Source organism: Heloderma suspectum, chromosome 3 (assembly GCF_057233095.1).
Source record: "Heloderma suspectum isolate Gila_16-S chromosome 3, 16-S_ref, whole genome shotgun sequence".
Classification (NCBI taxonomy): Eukaryota; Metazoa; Chordata; class Lepidosauria; order Squamata; family Helodermatidae; genus Heloderma; species Heloderma suspectum.
This window is the reverse complement of record NC_139460.1, coordinates 34,290,341-34,312,707: the sequence shown is the minus strand read 5'-3', so window position 1 is coordinate 34,312,707 and position 22,367 is coordinate 34,290,341. Positions and strand designations below refer to the sequence as shown.

The following is a 22,367-nucleotide window of genomic DNA, read 5'->3' as shown; positions in this document are numbered from 1 at the left end:
GGTACACGAGGTGCTGTATTCCTCCGCCTCTCCGGGAAAAGTGGAACTGAAGCAGCATTAGTTGGGCTGGGGTGGGCGAATCCCGCTGGAAGTAGAAATGAATGTCAGCAATTGTATACGTGCGGGCCAGCCAATGAGCGGAGGCTTGCTCCCCCTCCCTTTCGTGTTCAATGAAGTGCAATGGAGGACTTGCTTACAAGTAGCAGTTCATGACAAACTCCACATACGCACACACAGTTATGAGGCAGGTAGGCAAACAGGCAGCAGCTGCTGCCCAGAGGCTGAGCAGAATGAACGGGAGTGCAAGATGCACTGAGAGCAGACAGCGCGGAGCTGGCAAGGAGGGAGAGCAGCTAGCACTATTGTCAATGAAGTACATGTTCATGAAAAGCATCCGCTGTGGCATCCACCCTTTCTTAGCTACGTAACTTCAAATCAACAGGCATCTACCATTACTTAGCTGTGCAGTTTCAAAACAGCAGGGCTGACTCCCCTCCCCACTCCCAAGCTCAATGACTATTTAAAGCGAGAGGCAGCGACTGAGCCCATGTTTGCAACAGCACAGCTTCAAAGCAGCAGGGCTGCTCCTGTACTCAGCAAAGTGGAACTGAAGGCAATGAGTTATTTCTGGGTAGGGATGTTAGAGAATTCCACCATGGACTCCAGTGAGGCCGGATTCTTTAGAATCCAGCCCCCTGGAGTCCGTGGCAGAACAGAGCAATCCCCCCCCCCCGCCACCCCATGAAATTGTCCCGGGACGGACCCTACCTGGTGTTGGCTGTCCGGTCCATCCACTGCCCCTGGTCTGCGGCCACAAATGGCTGCCCCAGTCTGCAGCCGCCATTTGCATCCCTGCGTTAGCCGTGATAGGCTACATATATATTTACGTAGCCTATCACGAAAAGAGCAGGGACACAAATGGTGTAGCGGCCGCCATTTGCATCCCTGCTCTTTGCCGTTATAGGCTACGTAAATATATACGTAGTCTATCACGGCTAATGCAGGGGGGGACGCAGGAAGTCCGGCTGCAGGCGGGCCCAGCCAGCAGCTCTGCGGACTTGCCGCAGAGGGAAGCCAGCTAGGGAGGATTCTGGGGGGAGGGACAGATTGCCTCCCCCCCTCTGTGGATGCCCCAGATCGGAATGGGGTAAGTAATTCATATACCCCTATTTCCGGGTAGACAATTTTACCCCTCTGCTCTTCCCATGCAACTTTCCAGCCTGCACCAAAGCCAGCTGAGGTCACACAGACTCCCAAACAGCACCGAGGCTGCTGTGACAGGAAAATTTGAAACAAAGTGAGTTTGAAAAATAAAAGTGGATTTAGGGCAAGAAATGCCAGACTAGCAGTGTGTGTCATTTGACACTATTGACTTAGGAATAGAGTAAAACTGGAGTAAAAGCCCCATGTAGATGGGGCCCAAGACAGCATGGCTTGGAGAAGGGATTGAGGGTGGAAAATGGCAGCCATCAACCAGAGCACTGCTGCCATTGAGTTTTGCACCTCCCAACTTCCCCCGCCCCGCCAGCTCCCCAAAACCATAATGGCCCAATAATTTTTTGCCATGTGTGAACAGAGTGGAGAACATGCAGTACCATTTCAGCTCAGCCATAAATCCAATTTCTGAATTTTGTATACAAAAAAGAAAAAAAAACCTAGTGTCTACATGCAAACTCAAACAACTTTTTCAAGCAGCATACATATGGAATCTCTTCCAAATTTTTACCCAGAGTCCCACATTCACCCACATATGGGAATCTTGGCCTGTAATTGTGCTCGTTCCAAACAATAGAGATATCCACTTTTCAAAGGTAGCTCCACATATCTGACACATTTAAAATGGCCAGGGCATAGATATGGATGCATGGAAGCATGAAAATCAAAATTTTGTGTATTTTTAAATTTATCTGAGTAATTTGAGTTTTTCTACTATTTTAAAATGGGACAGGGAAGAAAGAGTACATTCAGTTTGTGGATTTTGTAGCTCTGAAATAATCATTCATTAAATAATAATTTAAGGCACCAAAGTATTAATCACTGACAAGAATTAGTGCTTTAGACTTTAAGATTTATTAATTTTCATCAGCAGAAATGCAAAGTAATCAGTTCTTCATGGCAGAGCCAGCAAAGACTAAGATAACTAGACTTTCCAAATCCAAACTGTTGTACTAAGACTGCAGATACGTTATTTGTACTTTTCTTGAGAACCTTTTTAAAACTCACCCTGGTAAGCAGTCTCCACAAACAGCATTGCTAGTTGAAGAACAATTGGCTTTCTGAAATCGATTTACCAGAGCGCAGTCCAAACATGGCTTGCACTTCTGAAAGCCCCAGTCCTCCTTGAATCTGTTTGGCCTGCATGTCATGCACTGGGCATCCTCCCCATATCCAAAGCCGCATTCCTGGAGGGATTAACAAGCAAGAGCACACTATTCAGAAATTCAGAAGCATGAATAAAGAGAAACTGCAAGGATGAAATGAAGACCCAGTGTAATTATTTCTAAGAATAAGGACTGTGTAGAGACAAAAGCAATCCTTTCAGCAAGTTCAAATGTGTCTTCCACTACTAATAATCTCCCTTACTTCTATAAGCAATACTTATTCATCCACTTTATTTGAGAAACCACAGAGCATTTGAATGATAAAGAGCTCCCTGGACTCCCACTGCTACATTATTACTAGCTTATGGGAATTTCTGAGCTGCCCATATTTTAATTTTGTGAAAATTTAGAAGCTGGAATACGTGAATATTTTCAGACAAAATTAGAATTTTGATATAAAAGGTTCATGCCTTTGCTGAAAAATTATATGATCAACAGCAACTGTTCAGAACATTTGTTTTATTCCCTCTGTTTAACAGTAACACTTTGCTTAACATTAAAAAGAAAATGTCTGGTTTCAAAGAAAATGTTAAAAAAACCCAAATACTAAGGATTATTATTATGTTTTCATAGACTGTTTAATTGCAGCTCATGATTTTGAGGCGTTCAATAGGAACATAGGAAGCTGCCTTATACTGAGCAAGACCCTTGGTCCGTCTAGCCCAGAACTGTCAAGGGTTTCAGGCAGGATTCTTTTCTAGGGATGCCAGGGACTGAACCTGGGACCGTCTGCATGCAAAGCATGTGCTCTACTACTGAGCTACAGTCCCCTATGTGCATCTATAGTATTATATATATCATAGTAATTGTGTTATTTGATAAAAAATAGTGTGTACAAGAGTAGTCTATTTAAGGAACTTATATACCACCCTTCAAAATATTTCCAATATGCTTTACATAGAGATATACAACCATACATAACAAAACATCAATAAAACAGCAGAATAAAAAACAGCAGCACACAATATCATCAAATTTAAAAGTCTGAGACAGCAAAAAGTCGTGGTGTCAAATAGGCATTAACATAGGCACCAGGCAAAATTTTCCTAGAGAATTCCACTGGTGAAGTGCCACAATTGATAAGCTCCTGTCTCCACCCACCTCAATTCAGACTGGGGTGGGTAGACACCTGGAAGATGGTCTCTGAACAGGATCGCAGTAGACAGGCAGGTTGATGTAGGTGTAGCCTCATTTAAGCTGCAATTTGCGGGAAAGGGAGGATTCATGACAAAACCTTACTTTCTCTTTCTTGCATGTTTTCATGTCTGTCTTGCAGCCATTGTTTCCCATTGTTTCCCTAGTGGTACGGCTAGGGAAGGTTCAGTGCCACCAGTGGTACGGCTAGGGAATTTTAGACTTTGGGCTTGGTGGTCTTATCCCCTTCCCCCATTAGATGGCCATGTGTATTACTTCAGTTGTGAACCACACAACTAACATTTTTCTTCTCCAACCCCAAGTGCTTCTAACTTATGGATAAATGTGTGTGGGGGGGAGGCTGATAAAGAGCATTTCTACATGAGTGATTTATTCCATGCTTGCAACTGGCCAGTCACAGACGTTTGTGGGTCTTTTACATGACATCATCAACCTCCAGGATGTCTCCTGTGCTTTCCCTCCTTTATCCCGCTTTCAAAGAGATTAAAGATAAAGCGACATGGGATGTTAATCCGTTCTATCAGCTGTGTGTAAATGGCAAAGCGCTATTAGCACAGCACCATCTAGTGGCTGTAAAATGAAATGTACAGAAACATATAGAACTTGCCGAGGAAGGCCTTTCCTCAGTTCAAACCACATGACCGCATGTATAAAGGAGCCAGTCGTAATCCTGCAAAGAATCCGGAAGCAGAAAGCCCCAGTAAGGATGTGGGATTTCAGCCTCATGTGATGAACCTCAAAAACAAATACTTTGAGCAGTGTCACTTGCTTAAATCATAGCACTATCATGTCTACAGGTTGTTTACAATTGCCTATGGCTATAAGCAATAAACATTTTGTTGCTGTTGCCTATAGGAATAAAATGGGAGTTTGCTTCTGCTGCTGTGATGCTAAATACATTTGTGTAGTTATAGAAAATATTTCTCTCTCTCTCTCTCTCTCTCTCTGTATATGTATGTATATGTATATATATATATATATATATATATATATATATATTAAACATAATAAAATGAACAACTGTAGATGTTATGCACATGCCTGACTGGCTACCGCCAACTACAAAATCTCTTTAAAAATAAGAAGAAAGGATACTGAGCCCTGGTGCACCCCAGTATGCCTGTGCTGGCCCAGGGGCTTGTTCCAGGCTGGTCTGCCATGGCCCCCATCATCTGCCACTCTCTGAAGGGGGCCCTGGATTTGCTCTAACATCCAGTCCTAGCTACACCACTGAGTGCCACTTTTAAAACTTGAATAGGCTTCTTCGCTGTGCAACCCAACCAACGAGGGGTCGAGTAGCAAACATGATGACATCAAGTGAGACACATTCCTTCTTCCTATCATCTTCCCCCTTATGAACAGTTTTATACTGTTGCTCAAAAAGGTGGAAAATATCACCAGAAAGGGAGCTGATTTCATGGAAGGGGTAAGAATGTTAATTTTGACTCAGTTCTATAGGAGAGACAGACTCCCCTCTCCAGCTGTTAACCGATTCACCTCAGTTCTGTCCCAACAATGACACAATTATAGTTAGCCAAGAGAGAGTTTATGGAGACTAGGGTAGGCATTTGATTGAGAAAATGGGAAGATGGAATTGTTGCGAAGCAAATAATGAGCTTCCGCCGTGCATTAAAAACGTGGTTGTTCAGGCAGGCATTTGGGGTGGGGTATTTTAGAAAATGTTTTTATTGTAGAATTTTATTGTTTTAAACTGTTTTATTATATGCTGTACCCAGAGTGGCTGGGTGACCAGCCAGATGGGCGATTAATAAATAAATAAATAAATAAATCGTATTTTAAAAGTATGCACCCAAATAATAACACAATTATCTTCTTCTGACATGCCAGTTCATAGGTTACAGCTCTCTTTCATGTTAAGGTTGGATACCAATCCAGAACCCGTTCGAGATGAATCGATCTCTGAGCCTTCCCCTTATGTCCTGATCCTCCTACTCTGTTGGGAAATCTTTTCCCTATTTTTGTAAATTTCTGCTGCCAAAGCCAGTCCAATCCAGTGTAGTCTCTTTCTTGCAATAGTTAACTCTATACTGGCCCTGTGCAAGACATAATGATTTGCTTTGCCTTTAGGAAGAAGCCGAAAGTCCCTCTCATTTGGCTTTTAGTGCCTATTGGGAGGCTTTTGGCACCCACTTTTGTTTTTGTAAGAATACGTAGGTATGTTGTTGATTAGTTGACGATTACAGGTGATGCCTGCTTGTTAAAAGAAAATATAATTGCTCAGTTCAAATTCTTCAGAGCTATAATATTGGATTATAAGAAATTATAGATTATGTTCTAACTAGATCAACCACTGTCCTGAATAAAGGTCAACTAATGTTGTTGTTGTTCAGTCGTTGTGTCCGACTCTTTGTGACCCCATGGACCATAGCACGCCAGGCCTTCCTGTCCTCCGCTCTCTCCCGGAGTGTGCTCAAGTTCATATTCATGGCATCAGTGATGCTATCCAACTAATATTACCCTCAGCTCTACTCCTGCACATTATCGGCTTGAGCCATAGTCTGTTGATGTCAATGGGAACTTCTCAAATAAATTAAGTCAGCTTTAGATATGAAACACAACTGGTCACATAAAACAACTGAGACTGTGAATGAGTAACAGACAAGAGTTACCTTTGAAAACTTGTTTTGTTCCATGTTAACAATATGCTACAAAAGATACTGTTATTACTTATAAAATGTCATGGGTACACATTTGTTCCCTTACATTTGCACATATTCTACGTAAGATACCCAAATTAAGTACATCATTGGTTCCAATTTGAAAGAGTGATTTAGGGCACAATCCTATGAGATCTGCCCTTGATACTCGTAATCCTCCAAATTTGGAGGCTTACGAGCATCCAGTGCAGAGCGGAAGGTGCAGCAGAAGCGATCATCACTCCCGCCGCACCTCCTGCTCTTCATTTTACCTAGACTGGCTTTTTTGCCCATCTAGCTGGGCGCTGCAGAGGGGGAGAGGAGGCTGGAGAGGCCTGGGGATACTGTGTAAGCTGGCCTGTCCAGTCCCCTCTTCTCCCTGCCCACAGAAATGCCCCCTTCACCTCCTCTCCAAGGTCACTTTTGCAACCTTGGAGAGACAGCTGGTGCAGTTCTCTCCACACTGGATGGGAGGGGGAGGGAAGCATGGATTCCTGGGTCCAAGATCAGAGCGCTATCTCCGACCTCAGATCCAGGAATCTGAAATATCCTATGACTTCCCAGGTGCTGTCTCAGGGACATAGGATTGCTCCCTCCCCTTAACTACTTAGAAGGAGATCATTTTTCCTTTTTATAGCTATGAGATACATACAGAAATTGCTGTGGAAGAAACAAGCAAAGAAAAGAGCAGAGTTACATAACAGGCAGTCATAATGATGCCTAATAATTAAGAAGCTAAAAGTTCTTAAGTTAAAAGAACATGACAAAATATTGCGCAAGCTAGTTTGCTGTATGTAGGTTTTATAACAACCTGATTATTTTTTACACACAGACACCTTCTCTCCTCCACACATCATTCCTTCCTGGAAATTACGAAGGGCTGTAAGTCAGTGACAGAGCACATGCTCTGCATGAAGAAGGTTCCAGGTTCAAGTTCCTACACCTTCAGATATGGCTGGGACCTTGTCTGAAACCCTGGAGAGCTGCTGCCAGTCAGTGTAGATTATACTGAGGTAGATGGATCCATGATCTGACTCAGTGGCTAGGTTCACATGTCACTTTAAGACATTGTGGCTTATAAGCTACGCACAGTAGCTTATTTTAAAAATAGACCACTGTGCCCCCATCACACAATTGAGCAAACAGGCTACTGTGCATAAGTTATTTTCCCCCCTTGCCCCCCAGCCCACATTCCAGGGGACCTGGCAGCAAACCCATCTTGTCTGCTTCCAAGTCCCCCTTCCCAGCTTTGATTGTGATGGTATGTCCGCTTCCTGCATACAATTGCTTTCTATGTACAACAGCCAATATTGGGTGCTTCATACATTACAATTTTCTTACCAGAAGGTACTCTTTGGGAAAGAAAAGACATCTCCATCTATGGCTGTCCCCTTGATATGGTCACCTTGAGTGCCATTCTTTGGCAGAAAGGCAACATATAAAGTACATATATACATATTATTGGGAAAAACTCATACCATACTTAGACACTTGCCTGTACATTTATTTTTGGTAGGACAATTGTAACATGTGGCTTAAGTTTTAAGGACAGGCTATAGGTCCATTGTCAATGTGGTTTCCTTTTTGCTAATATCACCACTGTAAACTATTTTCTGTAAATAGCTACACAAGACTGTATCCTCAAAATAAAATGCAAGGGATATCTGCATTTATACTGAGCTGGCAAATGGTAGTAAATAGGGATGATATCATGGACAAAAATGTTAAAGGCAGCCACATCTCCCACATCCTTCCCTAAAATGCTAGCTGAACTAAAGGTAAGACTATGTGAAGCAATTTGTTCCTAAAAAAGAACTCTGAAATGTACATTCTGCAGCTAGACGTAATTTTCAAAGTATGTTGTTTGAAAGAGATAATTCTGAAGGACAAGAAATGTTATCCAGTAATTGCTTCAAAATAGTTCTCTTTGAAAGACTTGCCAAAGATACAGAAGATATGTTTTAAGTGGCGCATACAATAAACCAGTTTCCTGATCTACTCTTCAGGGATTATTATGTTAAAAGCAAACAAGATGACCTAATGTGTGTCTAAAGGACAGAATTGGACAAAATAAAATAGTTCTTCAGGAGCTATCAATGAGCTTTTCTTCAGAGACTGATGTGGGCAATCATTGGAAGGATTTGTATCCTGAGAGGGATATGAATTATTGTAATAAAAAAAGGAACTAAGTAGTTAGAGCTAAGATCAGAAATCCATGAATTTTTCTAACCCTTGAAAAAAGCTATTTAAGCAAATGACTGTTATAGTGAATTCTGTAAGTTAGCTATCTGTTATATAAAATAGTTCAAACACAAAATAAACATGGAGAAGCTCCTCCCTACGCACATAGCAAGTACCACTTGTCCCTCACCTCTCTCCGCTCCCTCACATATGCACAGAGTGACTTTCCTCCCTCCAAAGAAAATGTTGTTCTGCCAACCGCATTACTGCCTTCCTCAACAGTGCTTTATCCAAGAATGTAAGTACTGGGACAAGGCTCCACCTTGGAAAATTCTATCTGCCAATTTTTGGCATTTGCCAGTGCTTTCCTCCCACTTTCCCTTTTGCTTCAAAATGGCTAATTTAAGATAGGCACCTATGTTGTAAGACTCTCAAGTATGTCAATTTCCCATCTCTCCCCCCCGCCCCTCCAATTTACCTTTTCCCACCACCAGCAGCTTCAAAATTCCATGGTTCAACTGCTCTCAACCATAGATTTAATTGACAGACTTGCACAGTCTGTCCAAACTCTGTTTCCTTTACACTGCAACCCTATACATGTCTACTCAGAAGTAAGCCCTTCTGAGTTTAATGGCACTTATGCCCATGCAAATGGGTATAGCTGGCGTGGGCAACTCGTGACCCCCGCCACCCAGCCTATCACCCAAATTCATTTTTTAAAAATCTTTTTGAAAAAAAAAGAGAAGACACCTGCAGTGGCTACAGATTGCCAAAAGGTCAAAATTAGCTTATTTACAAGCAAAGCAAGCTAATTTTGACTCTTGTGGTACTCCATAGCCTCTACAGATACCATTTAAAAAAAAAATGTTTTGTTTTATTTGACCTCCGCACCCCTGTCTCCCTAGATCAGACATAAGAGCTGTCCTTCAGAAATCCAGGCTTTTAGGAAAACTGGGCAGTAGCATGTAACACTCCTGCCTCACCCTACCAAAGGTAGCAAAGATATGAGTTTGAGTCTTTGGCATTCAATGTGAACCTCTCCAGGCAAGATGAATTACTCAAATATTTTCTTATCTCACGCCCTCAGTATTCTGTTGATTCTAGAAGCTCACAGGTCCATTTTGATCTTTTGAAAACATTTTTTTCTCTTTTAAAAATTTACAAATGTATATACTTCTGCATACCTAGGGAGTCCACCGAATATGAAGAAACCACTACCTTGCTTTTGGGTGGCCCGATTTCACTTCTAAACTGAGAGGCATTGGCCACCCAGGCACTATTAGATGGAGCAATATGTAAAGAATGGGAGGAGAGGACTCCACTCATGGAGATCTAAACATCATAGATTGCTGGACTAAAGTCAACGTTGGCAGTTAACATTTTAATTAGCAACATTGCTCCAAGGCATCAGGAGCTGAAGAGCTAATATTTACCATCCATCCAAAGATAAAGATAACAAACAATAGTCAGCCAAGGGAGAGGCTTTCACAAAAGATAGTCAGACAATCATAAGAAAATCTAATCTGAGTCACCACTCCAATGTCTCCTCAACAGCTTTTGCCAAGAACTCTATGAACGCTGCCTAATACAAGAGACCTGTTTCCTAAAAAAATCATGATGACATTTAAGAGAGAAGGAATAGGTTTGGACCATTTGTCCACCAAATCTGTCAGTATGCCTGAGTTTGAGAACTCTGCTGGTTTTAAAATCCCATTCACTGGTGTGTGTGTGTGTGTGTGTGTGTGTGTCCATTGTTACAAATAAGGTACATTCTCAGGATCAGGAATTCATCTAAACATTTTCAGATGTTCTTAAGGCACAGTTCCTTTGTTTAAAAAATAAACACAGCACAAACATCAGTATAAGGGAGATAAATTCATTATTTGAAAACTTGGTGTCTTTCAAGATGGGGATTCAACTGAAGAACAGAGGAAGTAAAAAGAAAATGTGATTCTATGGTGATTTTATACGGAAACCATACACATAAGCATTTCAAATCCACCCCTGTGGGAATCAGCAACATGCATGGAGTGCACAGCAGAATTCTTCACATCTTTTACGTAGAGAGATGCACATGCGGAGGTCCACTTCAGATAACAGTACCAGTTTTATGCTGCAAAATTAAGGCTGAAGTCATATACATACTTACCTGGCCCATTGAACAGAGTGGGACTTACTTCTGAGTAAATATGCACAGGATTGCTCTGTAATTATACTATAGAAATGTGAAGACACATAAGGAGACCTGCAGGAGACTCGCTATGTCTGTGGATGGATGTGAGAAGAGTTACTTAATCTGTTGCCTAACAACCTGTTTTCAACATTAAAGCATAGTTGCACTAACTTGGAAGAATGTTCCTCACTGACACAGATTTACTAAAAAGTACTGCCAAATATCTATTCTGATCCACTGGTTCTTGCGTAGAATCTTGCAACATATGCATATTTAACCATGAATTGCTGAGGTTTTGAAAATAAGTTTATATAATGTAAGAACTACAAAGCAAGATGTAAGGAGATATTTTATTATATTAACTTCTTTTGATGGAGGAATTACACACAATTACTTCACAGTCCAGCAGCGTCCACAAATACACCTGCCATACTAACGTGCAGCGAGCTCCAGTCGTTCTCCTGTACTTGGAACTGGACTGGGAATAGTTTCTGCGGTTGAGGTTTTGGAGGTGCTCTTGAGCTCCTTCTTAGAAGAAGGGCTGAGGCTTGTCCATGAAATGCTGAGCTTCAAAGGTGTGCCGAATGCCCAGAAATGCATTTCAACTACATGCATAATCTGTTGCCCCATCTCCATCAAAACAAATTAGGGAAGATGTTGCGGACTTCTGAGCTGAATTGTACTTCTGAAGTTCTTTGAGCATCTCCAAAGCAGAATGCTACTGCAGGGCTGATACTCCACCTCGCTCCCCAGTTCCAAGCTCTGTAGGGCTAGGATAAGTCAATGTTACATTGTGTTTTCAAGATGCTAATGCAGCGTAGCATGGAGTCCAGCCCTCATACAGAGATTAGAGTTGAGAGTGGGTATTGGCCCTGAATTTGCCTTCTTCTTCAAAGTTATTATGTGTAACTTGTGCTATGTGCTCTTCCTCGGTTTAATAATTGTTATTTTCTATGGATTTTGTATAATGTAGAATAAATCTATTTTGCTGGTCAACTGACCATAATAAATTATTACTACTGCCTTCTTCTTCAAAGGTGGTCCAAGAGCTCCCAAAGCTTTTGCCAGCAATAACTGTTGGTGGCTGTTTTTATCTCACTGGGAAGGTAGGATTTAGCCTGTTCTGGATGGGACTGTGTTCTACTAAAAGTTCAGGCTCACAGAGTGGGGATGCTGAGTTATCCAATTTTCTTACTGGATACCCAAATGACTTCTGTTGCACAAAGCACCTTCCATTATCTGAGACAGGTGTGCTAGGTGCACCCCTCCTGGAAAGAGATCTCCTGGCCACAAATCAGCTCCCTGATAACCTCCAGTTTAGACTTTTGCAATGTGTAATAGATAGGGCTGCCTTTGAAAATCTATTTGATATTTTAGTTAGTCCAAGGTACAGCTGCTAGACTACTGTCTGGGACTGGTCCAGGGGGCCACAACCTGCCAGTTTTGAAACAACAATGCTGGCTGTCACTTTGTTTCTGAGTACAATTCAGAGTTCTGGTACTTATCTTTAAAGTCCTTTATGACTTGGTTCCTGAAAGACCACCTCCTCCCACATAAACCTGTCCATGTACTGAGAGGTCATCATCAGAGGCCTTTCACTGGGTGTTCCTGACCTTCGCAGGTTAGGGGATGGCAACCAGAGAGAGGTCCTTCTCAGCTGTGGCAGCATATCTTTGGAATACTCTTGCAGGAGAGGTTTGCTTGGTTCCAGCTGTTATGTCTTTTAGGTGCCAGGCAACCCCTTTTATTTTCCCTGGTCTTATAAACGTTATGCTCTCAAGTTTTAATATGTTAGATTTAATATGTTTGATTTGCTATTTCAATATGTTGTTTAATTGTTTAACTGTTTAACCGTTCTTATTGCTTGTTAGCCAATCAATATAACATTTAGAATAGATATAGTTTATATTTTAGTTATACTTTTAAAAGAACATATATATAACCAACCCCACCCCAACACTACATATCAGAAGGATTACAGTATGTGTTGCAGCATGAAAAATACTTATTGTTTTTCCATGTGTCACAAAGCACACAGAAGAATGATTAGAATAATAGAATCATAGAATCGTAGGGTTGGAAGGGGGCTACAGACCATCAGATCCAAACCCCTGCTCAATGCAGGAATCCAAGTCAGAGCATCCCCGACAGATGGCTGTCCAGCCTCATCTTCAATGCCTCCAGTGTAGGAGAGCCCACTACCTCCCTAGGTAATTAAATGCAATTATGGCACACAGAAATGTTCTGAAAAGCTGTGCATCTTAACCAAAAGTGAAAGTGAGGTAAAGAAAGGGTGTATTGTTCTTTAAGACTAAAATCCCTTAGTAAGTTTTAAGCTGATGGATTTTTTGAGCAAATCTTTTCAAATCACCCAGAAACCACAAAGCTCCAGTTTGTATTTTTTTTCCTCGAGCAGAATACAGCTAAGAATGGAAGAACCACACAGTAATTTTTTTAAAAGAAAGGAATAGACTTAGATGTTACTTCTAAATATTACATTCATAACAATATTTTTAACCCTTATAGCTATATGAAATTACTTTTCCAGCGACAGTGGGTATCTCTGCAAAGGTAATTAGGTTTCCAAAACAGTTATTTTGCATTTAGAAGTGCTGTTTCACTTCCAAGAGTAGCTCAATATACATACATATACACACTGCAGAAAAGTATTCAAGTTACTTATAATAGTTGCCAAAATGATAAAATCAAAGGAATAACTTTACAGAGCAGTCATACATACTTTAGACAGTTCCATTCCAGGTCCACACTGTTCACACAGCATACAGTTTCCATCATGGTCTCTGAACTCTTGCTCTCTACAATCTCCTGTTTCACAAATTACAGTATTTGACTAAAAACAAGAGAAAATAATTAAAGTCATGCTTTAGCATCTTATTCATCTGAAACGTCTAACAGTGCAATCATCCACTCAGAAGTGTCCTATTGAATTCAGTGAGACTTACTCCCAAATACAGGTGTACAGGATTGCAGCTTGAATCTTCTAAAAATAAGTTACCGAAACAACATCTGACCTTAGATCCATCTATAACTGAAATAGTTTTATGATCCTTTTATGTTAGATATGTTTAATTCATTCTGTGGCTTGGTCAAACTGACAATATGCCACTGTGATATCTTAGAATATGGCTAACACCCAGAGTTTAAAAATGTTCACTTGGAAGTATATCACATTAATTTAAATGGAACATATTTGAATGGCCTCTCCTCTCCCCTCTAAAGTAAGTATGTTTGCATCTACTAGGCACAACAAGGGAATCTGTTTCATTATTATTAAACTAATGTAAATATATACAAATATCAAAATTCCATCAGCTCCACAAATCAACGGACTACATAAATTGTGAAACACCTTTTTAAAAACTACTAAAACAAAACTAATAATACGTTACACTCTAGTATTTGAAACTGTGTAAAAGAGACAGGAAGAGGATGGATCATAAAACATGACAAAATATATTATTATATGGGATTAAGCCAGGTAATCCAGACAGTCATGAAGCTCAGTTCTCTGCCCAAGTCAGAAATAATTTCTACTGTGTTCACTGAGCTGTATGCCAAGGTAAGTCTGTTTAGCATTGCAGCCTTACACACACCTAACATACATTTAAGATGAACGGGACTTGAATTCTTAGTTGTGTGCGTAAATCCTATTCATGTTAATGGGACAGGTACACCTAATTTTCAAGATCCTTGAAAAATAATGTTTATTTTGTTATTCAAATTTATATACCACTTTCCATAGAGTTATCAAAGTAGTGAACATACCATATCATTACTATCAAAACAATAATAAAAACATAACAGTAAAACTACACAGTAATTAATAAAAACTGATCCACATAAACTTCCCCTGTATGCTACAGACCATAGCTGCTAGGTCACACTTTAGGGAGCCTGTGTAAAGAGATGGGTCTGAACATCAAAACTGTGGGAGCCTGTCTAATGACCTGGAAATGCATTCTAGAGGGTGGGTGCTGCAGTACTATATGCTGTACTGCAAGTGCTCCTGAAGCAACCCAAAAGTTGAGGTAAAGGGTGCCTAAATCTGTGGCAGACATGAATAGGTAAGGCAATTTTTACCTTTGATCAACTGGCAGGTGCTGATGATGAGTTCTTGTCATTTTCTATCCTGTGTGCCAAATATGACTTGCCAGCTATGGCTGAATGGCATACTCGCAACTGCAGCATTTCTTAATCTATAGGTTTGGCCTGGCCGCTTTTACAGCATCAGAGTCTCTGTGCATTGTTGGAAGCACTTATTCAGGCAAAGTGACCCACTATCCAAGTCTGTAAGTGCTTGTTCTTGGTGAATTAATATGATATACAGGGTTTTAAGCAGGAATGGAATAGAGAATTGGATTGTCCCATTCTGCCTAATCAGTGGATTGCTGCTTTGGCATCTATACCTGTCGCGACTATGGATCTTAGGCTGCATCTTATTCAGCAAAAACATTTTGTGTGTCTACTGGACACTACAACATCTCTTTAATAAGGGATTGTCTAATTTGGCTAATTGCTGGCAGTGAAATGTAGCTAATGCTTCTTTTGAATGTATGTTTTGGCAATGTTCAGTAGTTGCTTCTTTTGGGAAGGAGGTTATTATACTGATACATTTTGTACTGGAACAGTCTTTAATATTCACTGATGTACAGGCTCCTTTAAATTATTCACTTGCTTCGCATAAATTAATTAAAGGTCTCCGTGACTTTTGACAGCTAAAAGATCGATATTACAACACTGGGAGGTTAAACACTCAGCTCCTATAACGAAATGGATTTAGGACCTTATAATGCTTTCAACATTTGAACAGGTGGCATATAGACACCACCTTCAAATGGATACTTATTTGGTTATTTGGTCTGCTTCTGTTGAAGCCTATGTATCATTGCTAGTAAGTTGTATTTTCATATATATGTATTTATTGCTACAGATATATGCAAATTAATGAATGTATATTAAAAAAGCTTAGAAAAAGTAAAAGAAAAAAATTACAACAGTGTTAGTATACATTAGCTGCCTCTCTGCTAAGCATCAAATTGTGTTGGGCTAATCTTATATATATTATTCAAAGTCGGGAGTTAGTTGGTCATCTTTTTTTTTACTCCCTTCCCGCTGACCGATTCTCATGAAACACACTTCATTAAAAGGTCATGACATGCAGATGCCATGAATAACAATGGTTTTCACAATAAGTCAAAGTCAGGATGTGTGACCAAGGCAAGAAATGTGTGTCCCTGTCACCTGGCCTGGCCTGCATGCTTATGAAAGGTTGCTGTACAATTCACAATCGATTCAAGCTGCCACTCAAACTGGATGAGACTTCAGTCTCATTGATCAAACCTGACAGCACTCTTGGATAACTTCTTAGATCTATCTGCCTACACCTGTCTTCTGCCATGTGCAACTCTATGTTGCCATGAATCGTGTGTGCTTATTTGTAAACTTCAAGATTCAAGTTGGTGGACCAGAATAAGGTACGGTGACCACCCTGGAGTTTACACCAAGAATACTGTATTTAAGGAAGTTTTGTAAAGATAAAAGATGTAATACTTCGAATGTTTCAATCAACGCAGTTAGTTAACTTAAACCTTTTGTTAGATTTGATTTTTCTCCACCAACTGGGTTTGCTGGTAACCAACTGGCTTGTCCACATCATTTTAACCCACTCAGTTTTTAAACAGAGTATCTAATGAGTCCTAGCCAGTTATTCTGCAGTTGCCACAGATTAATCAACAAGAACTCATGACACCACAGCAGCTCCACATTTAAGCAAAGAGTAATTCTTCTACTGTAATAGAACCCTGCAATACTAACCCCATGGTATACCATATATTTGCCCTTGAGCCACAAAATAACTACCCATATCAGGTGGCTTAGTCATTAAAAGTACAAGAGGCTGTAGTTGTGCAACATGCTGCAGCATAAATTCAAAATGCACAGCAAGGAGTGTTAACTACTTACAAAACATATTAGAAGTATCAGCAGCTTCAGTATGAAAGATTGCCACTGTGACCTCTTCATATCCATTCCTGAAATCTTTCTTTTAAGAAAGTACTATATCTGTGAACAAAAAAAATATCATTTTAAATGTTTAGGATGGAGCTGCACATTGTGACCACACTACACAAGGTAGAATGAGGCACTAGCAATGTTATATCTTGTTTCAGTACAGACTAGGCCTGTACAATGATGAGGAACAGGTAGGAAAGGCCCTAGACTAGCTGCCAGCAATGGGCGCCCCCACCCCCAAGGTCAGATCTGGGCTGCTTTTTTGGTAAACTGGGAAACATTTTGCCCTTATTTTTTGTTTAATGAAGAGGGAACCCCCCCTGCATCTTCAGAAGCCGAAATATGATCATTTATAATAAAACGTGCCCCCCCTTTTTTTACTAAGCTCTGTATCAGCACAGAGGGTCTGATAAAAACAACAAAGGAGACTAACGCAGCCCTGGAAGATAGGTCCCAGTTGCATCCTTGGGAGGACATGGACAACAAGGCGCCGCCAGCCCCTTGGCTAGCCCTCCAAAGGCAAAGGAAGTAGCTGCTCTCAGGGGAGCCTCTCATTCCCTGCCTCCAACTGGGAGCAGCAGCAGAGCAGGAGGATATCCCATGTCGCCTGAGGATCGGGTCCCAAAAGTGGGCTGGTGGCCAGCCTGACTTAGTCCCACGACACCCACTTGCTCATCTCCACAGCCTTGGTCATGTTCCCTCCGTGCATGCACGGGAATTGAAATAATGACATCTTCATTTTGGGGGTGTTTTTTTTGTATTCCCCCCCTGAATTTGGTGCCCCGCTAAACTAGGCGCCCTAGGCAACCACCTAGTTCGCCTATATGGACATGCTGCCCCTGGGAACAGGACAGGGGGAAGGGACACAACTGGGATACAGAGCACCTAATTCACAGTCACCAACCTCTTGAGAATCTAGTCTAGTTCTCACTTAGGTGGCAAATTAAATCTGTGCCTGGCTGTACCAAGAGATCACATCACTGAATGCTCCATGCGAAAATAAAAATAAATCTCTAAGTAAACTAGATGACAGAAAGAAGGGTTTTTAACCTAATCTTCTCTCTGGTGTGCTTGTTTTCTATGTCTAGGGAATGTTTTTGAAAGAAGGCCATTTAGTTATGTGTTAAACCTCGAGACACAGGTTTGCCACCTCAAAGAGAACAGGCCCTCTCTTTTGGGTGCCAAAGAGCATTCAAGAGTTACTAAACTCTGAACCATGGCAAAGCACGCTATAATCCAGTCACAGGAACTGGGTCTTGAATGCATCAAAAGGGAATTACTCTTCATGTTTACTGCAGAAAAAGTATTTACAGGAAGAAGAATAAACTGTTTGTTTTAGACAAGGAATCAAACTAAACCTGAACTTAAACCCAACATAGTATAGAACCTTTATCTTTCCTGATTTGGAATAGAATCTGAATTGTAATGTGAAAGTCCTGTTGAACATAAACCATGCTCATAAATTTTAAAACATAAAAATGGACTGTCTGCCTGATGCACAAGGGGCATGACTGAGGGTTGACACAGTTTCTTGGCTTCGGAAGTAACTTACTGATCCAGCATTTGACTAGTTATTGATACATACAGTATGTCTATAATACAAATGGCAAATGTGACTTAAAATAGCCAGTGAAGAACCTCTTGTGATCATTCTTGCAATGTCATGTTTGTCCTCACCCTTATTAGAGGAAGGGAGAGAGGACAGAACCTTTCCTTTTTAATTACTGACCTAGAGGTCAGCATATAGTTGTTTAAAGTCTGTTAACTGTAACAAGATGAAACCCATTATCTTGTTTCACTCCACTTTGCAAGTCAGCATCATATGACATCTTCACATGTTACCAAACGTATATTGGCCTGAACTCCAACTAGCCTAGAATAACTTCCACTACAAGTGAAACATAACTTGCTGTGGATCTAAACAAAACATCAAATTAATGCTTTTACTCTCTGATTTTGAAACATTTTTGAGCAGGAGTGAACAACTCACATACGTTTAGAGACCTATTTCATGGCTGAATTATTAATCAACAGGTTGCAACAAAGGACATTTCAGTTAAATTTGGTATGGAACAAGTGTGTGTGCATGTGTGTGTGTCTTTGGGGTGATAAAGAGGAAAGCTCCTTAGAAATCCTCCTAATTTGGTTTAGGACTCCTTATAACTACAATCACAGTTGGACTTTAGTTCATTGTGATGTTAACTTTAGTTAGCTCATCTTCCACTGGATGAAAGGACCTACAACTCTGTGGGAATCTGAAGGAGTACAGGACATTTATATTATTACCTGGACCTGCTCCAAGAAGCCAGTGACCTTCAGTGGCTGCCATCCAATTAGTAAATTGGATGAATTACTTTTTTTCTTACATTATATTTGACAATTGGGAAAAACTGATTAAAAATATAGTGATACACTCAACAGCAATGTCATGAATCAAACCTTTAAAAATAGGAATTTCCTACATTGTATTCTTTCCAGTTTAAAATAGCTACTAATTTCAAGTTTTGCTTCGGCCATGAACATTTCATTTCAAAACAATTTGACCATGTATTGTTAAGTTTGCTTATTATGAAAAAGAGCTGTTATATTTAACTTTGCCTAAGTCTATTAGTGATCCTACATAAGGAATGGTGTATTTCTTAAAAATTGCAGTTTTTCTACCTTGATTTATTGGCCACTATACAGCACTTACTTTTTGTAAATCTAGTTACACTGTAATAAAATGGTGAACAAATTAAAGACAATTAATGTAATAGAGCCTCTTCACTATGTAATTAACCATGCACTTTAAAAACTGGATATATTAGGTTTTATTATAATCAAGGCTTAAAGAAAGTACCAGGCAAATAATGATTGAGTGGGTGGTAACCTGAACGATAATTCAGTCACTCATCTCCCTCCTCCTGTTTGGACCTGGGGCCCTTGGGTTCAAGGTGAGCAGGACTAGTCACTTCCAATGAACCTGGAAATACAACACAAGCCCCACATGGACTATTCAAATAGTTTCCCATCTCATTTCTGCATAAGGAGAACCATGTGCATAGCTCACATGGCAATGTGCTTTATTTCTGGATAAACCAGTCCCAACTGCCAGAGGGCTATTACTATTACCGATGCAACTGGCAAAACGTAATGCAAAATAAAGTGAATCACTATTATAACATGTTCTGGTGTGTTCCTTTATCCTAGCTTTCTATTTCAATAGGCCTTTTATAAAATCCTCTTAATGCAGCACATTGGTCATACATTTTCAGAACTTGTGTGCCTATTTATAACATAACATGTGGTTTTAATTTTTATGAACTGCCCAGAGAGCTTGGGCTATTGGGCAGTATAGAAATAAAATAAATAACAGATAAATAACATAACATAATTCAACTTCAAGAAAGGCAAACTCCTTCCATAAAAGTTCACTGTGGGCAGACGGTATATACAGTAGCAACTAAATCTGCCTATTATACATTTATCTACCTGATCCCATCCAAAGGCTTGGACTGGCTAACAATATATTAAGAGTCACCTGTTAAATTAAAATAATAAATAATACCTATATTCCTTCACACACTTTCCAGATAGCAGATAGATGGGTAGACATGGCTCCTTCCATAGGCCTGCCTAACCTAAATGCCACATGGCCTCTCCTCTCTCAGTCTCTACTACTGGTCATTCACTCTACAGCAGGGATCCCCAACCTTTCCAGGTTAGTGAGCACATTTGGAATTTTAAGAGAGCGTTGTGGGTGCTCTCATAAAATGGCTACCATGGGGCTTGCCCATTCATAAAATGGCTGCCATAGTGAGCACAGCCAATCACAAAACACCGGTTTACCAGAAGGCAAACTGGTGAGGCTAAAAGAAAAAGTAACTTCCCCAAGAACCTCAGTATAAGGCAGAGGTGGGGGCTGAGCTTCAAAACACAAAACCACCCTTTCGAACCCAAATAAAGATGGTGCTTGAGGCAACATTTCATTTTGCTGTATGCCAGGCTTTCAAGTTTAAAAACAATTAATTAAAAATTAGAAATAAAAGTCAGAAGGGCCAGGGAGCTTGGCAGGCGCCAAGAGAGGCGCCTGCTGGCACCACTTTGGAGACCTCAGCTCTGAAGGAAGGGGGAGAGAGCAAGCTCCATTTCATTGGCCTGCTTTGATACATTTGTATTTTAGACTTCCTGTGTTATCTGCCTTGAGTTTTTTGGGCAACAACCAATGTCAGGATATAAATATAATAAGGATCCACCGCTGTACGCAATTATCCCTGGTTAACAAAAGCCAGCCAAAATAATACAAAGTAAGTTTACTTAACCTTAAAAGCTATGTGTACACACTATTCTAAAACCACACATATTTTTGTTAGCTTTTCTACTGATATTTCTTTCTTATGCAACTGGTGAGTATTTTTCCTATTGAATAGCAAATTTAAAGTTTTTCTGCTAACATTGCCAAACACAACATTGGAATTTCATATGCTAAAACTCAGAATCAGCCTTCAAAAATCAAGCATTTCACATTGCATGATTCTATACTGGACCAGTACCTGTGGTCATTTGCTGTGCTGCAAGTAAGCTAATTGCCTCATTTATACAGTGAAGAATTACTCAACCTCTGGGATAGTGCAGTTCATCAAAAGGTTCTGAGCTGAAGCTTACGATTGCTAGAACTTCCAAAAAGGAGCTTGTGAACATCTGGATATTATGTTTCAGAGAACTTGTACAGTCTCAATTTGCACAGTTGCACATTCTCATCTGAACCTTTTCTTTAAAATCACAAAAGTTTTATAGGAATTGTCCAATTCAAAAAAACATTCCAGGAGACAGCTCAGCTACTATATGTTGAAACAGTATCCAACATAGCATACAATATGATTTCTGGACCAGAATATGCAGGAATAATATGGTGCTTTTCACACAGAAAATTAGATTAAGAATTAAAGGAGTTGGAGCATACAAATAACTGACTGAGTCGCTTGGAAGCAAGTCTTGAAAGAAACAAAACTGTGCCAACTGCATATTTCCTGTTTCTGTCTCCAGTTTAAACTTTTCTGGCTTAAAAACAGACATTACTGCACTTAATAATAGGCTGCTATTGGGCAAATTTGTTCTCTGCTGCTATCAAATGGCACTGTACTGATGTCAGCTGGACACAAGCCATCCAGTCTATCCTTTTCCTGTGTATACAGAGAGAAAAGTATGTCCAGAATTGGTGTCTCCACAAATTCAACAGATATACACATTTTCTTTCTACTTATAAGACATTAATACTTATAATAACATTTTATTCAGCAATACAAAGACAACCCTAGGGGACAATTCCATCAAGATGAAATCTTCATTATAAAGTCACATTTAGCAAAGGATAAAATGGAACATAATGGGTGTTTGTGCTAAATCTTTCCAATCCTACTGTAGGGTAATCACATCAAAGTAAATGTCTGTGTGCTCATTTACACTCAATAGAAATCAGCAAGACAAGCAGATAGGTGCCTTATGAACACTTCTATCTTTAGGTAAAATTTACCGAGTAAATTAAACCAGGGTGAGACTTATTATTAAAGTATTAAAGTCATTTTAATGTGAATATGGACAGGGATATATGATCCTCTCACTGCTTGCGAATATGGAAGTCCCAAAACATACATCAGTCTGCATGTTGAAGTGGACAATATTAAATTTGTTTTTCTATGTAAACATCATAATTCAAATTACAATACCTCTTGTTTTAGCCAGACAGACTGTATGAAGTAGAAGACCTCCCCCCTTTCCACAGGGATCCATTTCTCATTTTTATTCAGTAAG

At 40.1% G+C, this 22,367-nt stretch overlaps 1 protein-coding gene across 3 annotated transcripts in view; it reads right to left on the bottom strand.

Moving 5' to 3' along the window:
• TNFRSF19 (TNF receptor superfamily member 19) overlaps nt 1-22,367 on the bottom strand; it is an 81,873-nt gene that overhangs the window by 30,135 nt on the left and 29,371 nt on the right. For 2 of the 3 annotated variants that reach the window (XM_084842883.1, XM_084842882.1), the window contains 3 exons: nt 16,530-16,628; nt 13,288-13,398; nt 2,224-2,402 (listed from right to left, as the gene is read on the bottom strand). In XM_084842883.1, the coding sequence (XP_084699009.1) occupies nt 2,224-2,402; nt 13,288-13,398; nt 16,530-16,595 (356 nt within the window). In that variant the 5' untranslated portion in view covers nt 16,596-16,628. Of the gene's footprint in view, nt 1-2,223; nt 2,403-13,287; nt 13,399-16,529; nt 16,629-19,416; nt 19,540-22,367 lie in introns of all 3 variants that reach the window. The other variant, XM_084842881.1, reaches the window with a different exon arrangement.